Source organism: Stegastes partitus, unplaced genomic scaffold (assembly GCF_000690725.1).
Source record: "Stegastes partitus isolate 25-593 unplaced genomic scaffold, Stegastes_partitus-1.0.2 Scaffold895, whole genome shotgun sequence".
Classification (NCBI taxonomy): Eukaryota; Metazoa; Chordata; class Actinopteri; family Pomacentridae; genus Stegastes; species Stegastes partitus.
The window spans coordinates 365529-367946 of NW_007578626.1; the positions used below are offsets into that span (position 1 = coordinate 365529).

A 2418-nucleotide genomic window follows, 5' to 3' on the forward strand; every position below is an offset into this window, starting at 1 on the left:
CTGTGGCTAACAGCATAGCAGCAGCAGATATTCTTCTCAGAGATGGAGGCCTGTGTGTTCCAGTCTGCTGATGGCCTCAGGCTCCCCGCTGTATCAAAGCCTCCCCTTCCTCAGCCTCCTGCTGCTGTAGATGTGTTTTATAAAGAGGCTGATGGCTGCAGGGCCTTTAGTCATCCTGAGCAGAAGAACACTAACTAGGAGCAGAGAGAAGCAATATGCTGCTGCAACACACACTTCATTTAGTAAAACACACTCACCTCTTTATTCAGTAAAACACACAGTAGTTTGCAGTAACAGCAGCTCTGTGTTCATTAACAGTAACGACGAACATCAGTCTGACCTCCAGCTCAAAGTTCAGTGTCTGAATATCTGAACCGTTACTGCTGTTCGTGTTACTACTGCTGCTGCTACTGTTACTGGTACTACTACTACTGGTACTGGTACTACTACTACTGGTACTGGTACTACTACTACTGGTACTGGTACTACTACTACTGCTACTGTTACTACTGTTACTGCTACGACTGTTACCGTTACTACTACTGCTGGTACCGTTACTATTGCTACTGCTACTGTTACTACTGTTACGTTACTACTGCTACTACTACTACTACTACTAATGTTTCTAGTACTACTACTACTGTTACTAGTAGTACTACTAATACTGTTACTAGTACTACTACTACTACTAGGAAAAGAATCCTTCACATCAATGGGTTCAGTAGTTGTAGAAGCTTCAGTTGTGAAGAAGAAACGTCTTCAGGAACCTAAAGGAGAAGTCCAGCTGCTCTGCTGGAGCTCTGAGCATCGTCACCACCTGCTGATGATGGATTACTTCATACAGCTTGGAGACGCATCTGGAAACATCTGCAGCAGCTCCTAGTGTCCAGTGTCTCCAGCAGACGTACCTGGAAGTCTTCAGGCAGCAGCAGTTTGCAGGTTCTCAGGAAGCTGAGGATGTAACGGAAGATGTCTCCGTCTCTGTCGATGAAGTAATGCTGCTTCAGACTGTCCAGCACGATGGGCTCGGTGCCGCTGAACAGCCGGCCGATCCTGCAGACACACATCATCACTGATCAGAGGCTGGAAGACCAGAGCTGCAGCAGCTCACAGCTCAGCGTTCAGGCTTGGTTTGATTTGCCATCGATTCCCATCTGGTTTGATGTCTTATCAGCAGGAACAGTGAGATGGTTTACAGGAATCAATCCAGTGAAGGCGACAGACTGAGGTCTGTCTTCACTTTGATCTGTTTCCTATAAAACGACAGCAGCAGTGAAACTATCCGACACCAAGATGTTCCTCTTCTACACTAAATGATGTGAATGTGGTTCTGATTGGAGCAGCTGCTGCGTCTTTATGAACCTTGCGTTGGCTTGAATCAGGACTCACCTGGACTCGGGGAACTTGGTGAGCGTGGCCAGGCTGCTGGTGTACATGTGTCCTCCCACGTCGATGTGCACCGGAGCGTTGGCCTTGGTGAGCTGAGCCGGCGACGGGATGCCCTGAGCGCTCAGAGGCGACACAGGTGAGCGGCTCAGAGACATCCTGGACATGCTCCGCCCCTCCTGCCCAGGTAAGCACAGGTAAGGACGGGTCAGGACACTGACAGGCTCAGTCAGACGCCACAGAAAGACGTAAAACACTCAAACCAGACACAAGAACCTTCTGTGATTTGTTTGAAGCAGCTGGTTCTGTCTCTGATCCACATTGTTTCTGATGTTCTGACCTTTCAGAGATCAACCAGCTGATCGACTGATCCACACAACAACAAACTGCAACGTTAACGCTGCAGCTCTGTCATGAAAACGTTTCACTGCAACAAACTGGTCCTTCTGTGATTCCTTCAGTATCTGGAGATCAGAACCAGACCAACCCAGAAGGTTCTGCATGTCTGTATTGAGCTCCAGCTGAGTGCTGCTCAGAGCGCTTCACAGTGTTCGTCCATCCGCACACGGTGGCAGCAGAGCTTCCTGTCTGTGGATGAAACGAGCTCTAGAAATAAAACGGACTGGGCCGCCGCTATAGCTCAGCTGGCTGAGCTGGCGACCCGTGTTGGGGCTATAGTCTCCGACGCAGCGCTCGTGGGTTCGAATCCAGCTCGTGGATCTATCCCCCATTCTCCTCCTCAGTGTCCTGTCTCTCTACTGTCCTGTCAAGTAAAGGCCAAAAAACAACCTTCAAAAGTAAATAAATGTATTTATATTGTTGTTTAGCTGCTGCCTTCAGGTTCAGGTCCTGCTCAGGGAAACGTGGGCGCTGTGGGCGGAGCCTTGAGCCAGGTGAACATCTTTAAGGTGACTTTTTATTTAAAACTTGAAACCATGAAATCTGTCCTGTTATAAATCAAAATAACTTCTATTGAAAGCAGTTTCATTTCTGATGTTGAATAATAATAATGACAATAATAATGATAATGAT

The 2418-nt window shown here is 47.8% G+C and overlaps 1 protein-coding gene across 2 annotated transcripts in view; it reads right to left on the reverse strand.

Moving 5' to 3' along the window:
* The window catches only part of LOC103365995 (BTB/POZ domain-containing protein kctd15-like), a 3471-nt gene extending 1900 nt beyond the window's left edge, over positions 1–1571 (reverse strand). The window contains exons 1-2 of one of the 2 annotated variants that reach the window (XM_008293593.1): positions 1390–1571; positions 909–1053 (exon numbers count right to left, since the gene is read on the reverse strand). In XM_008293593.1, coding sequence (XP_008291815.1) covers positions 909–1053; positions 1390–1553 — 309 coding nt within the window. In that variant the 5' untranslated portion in view covers positions 1554–1571. The remainder of the gene's footprint in view (positions 1–908; positions 1054–1389) is intronic. The other variant, XM_008293592.1, reaches the window with a different exon arrangement.
* Between the last annotated feature and the right edge of the window lie 847 nt (positions 1572–2418).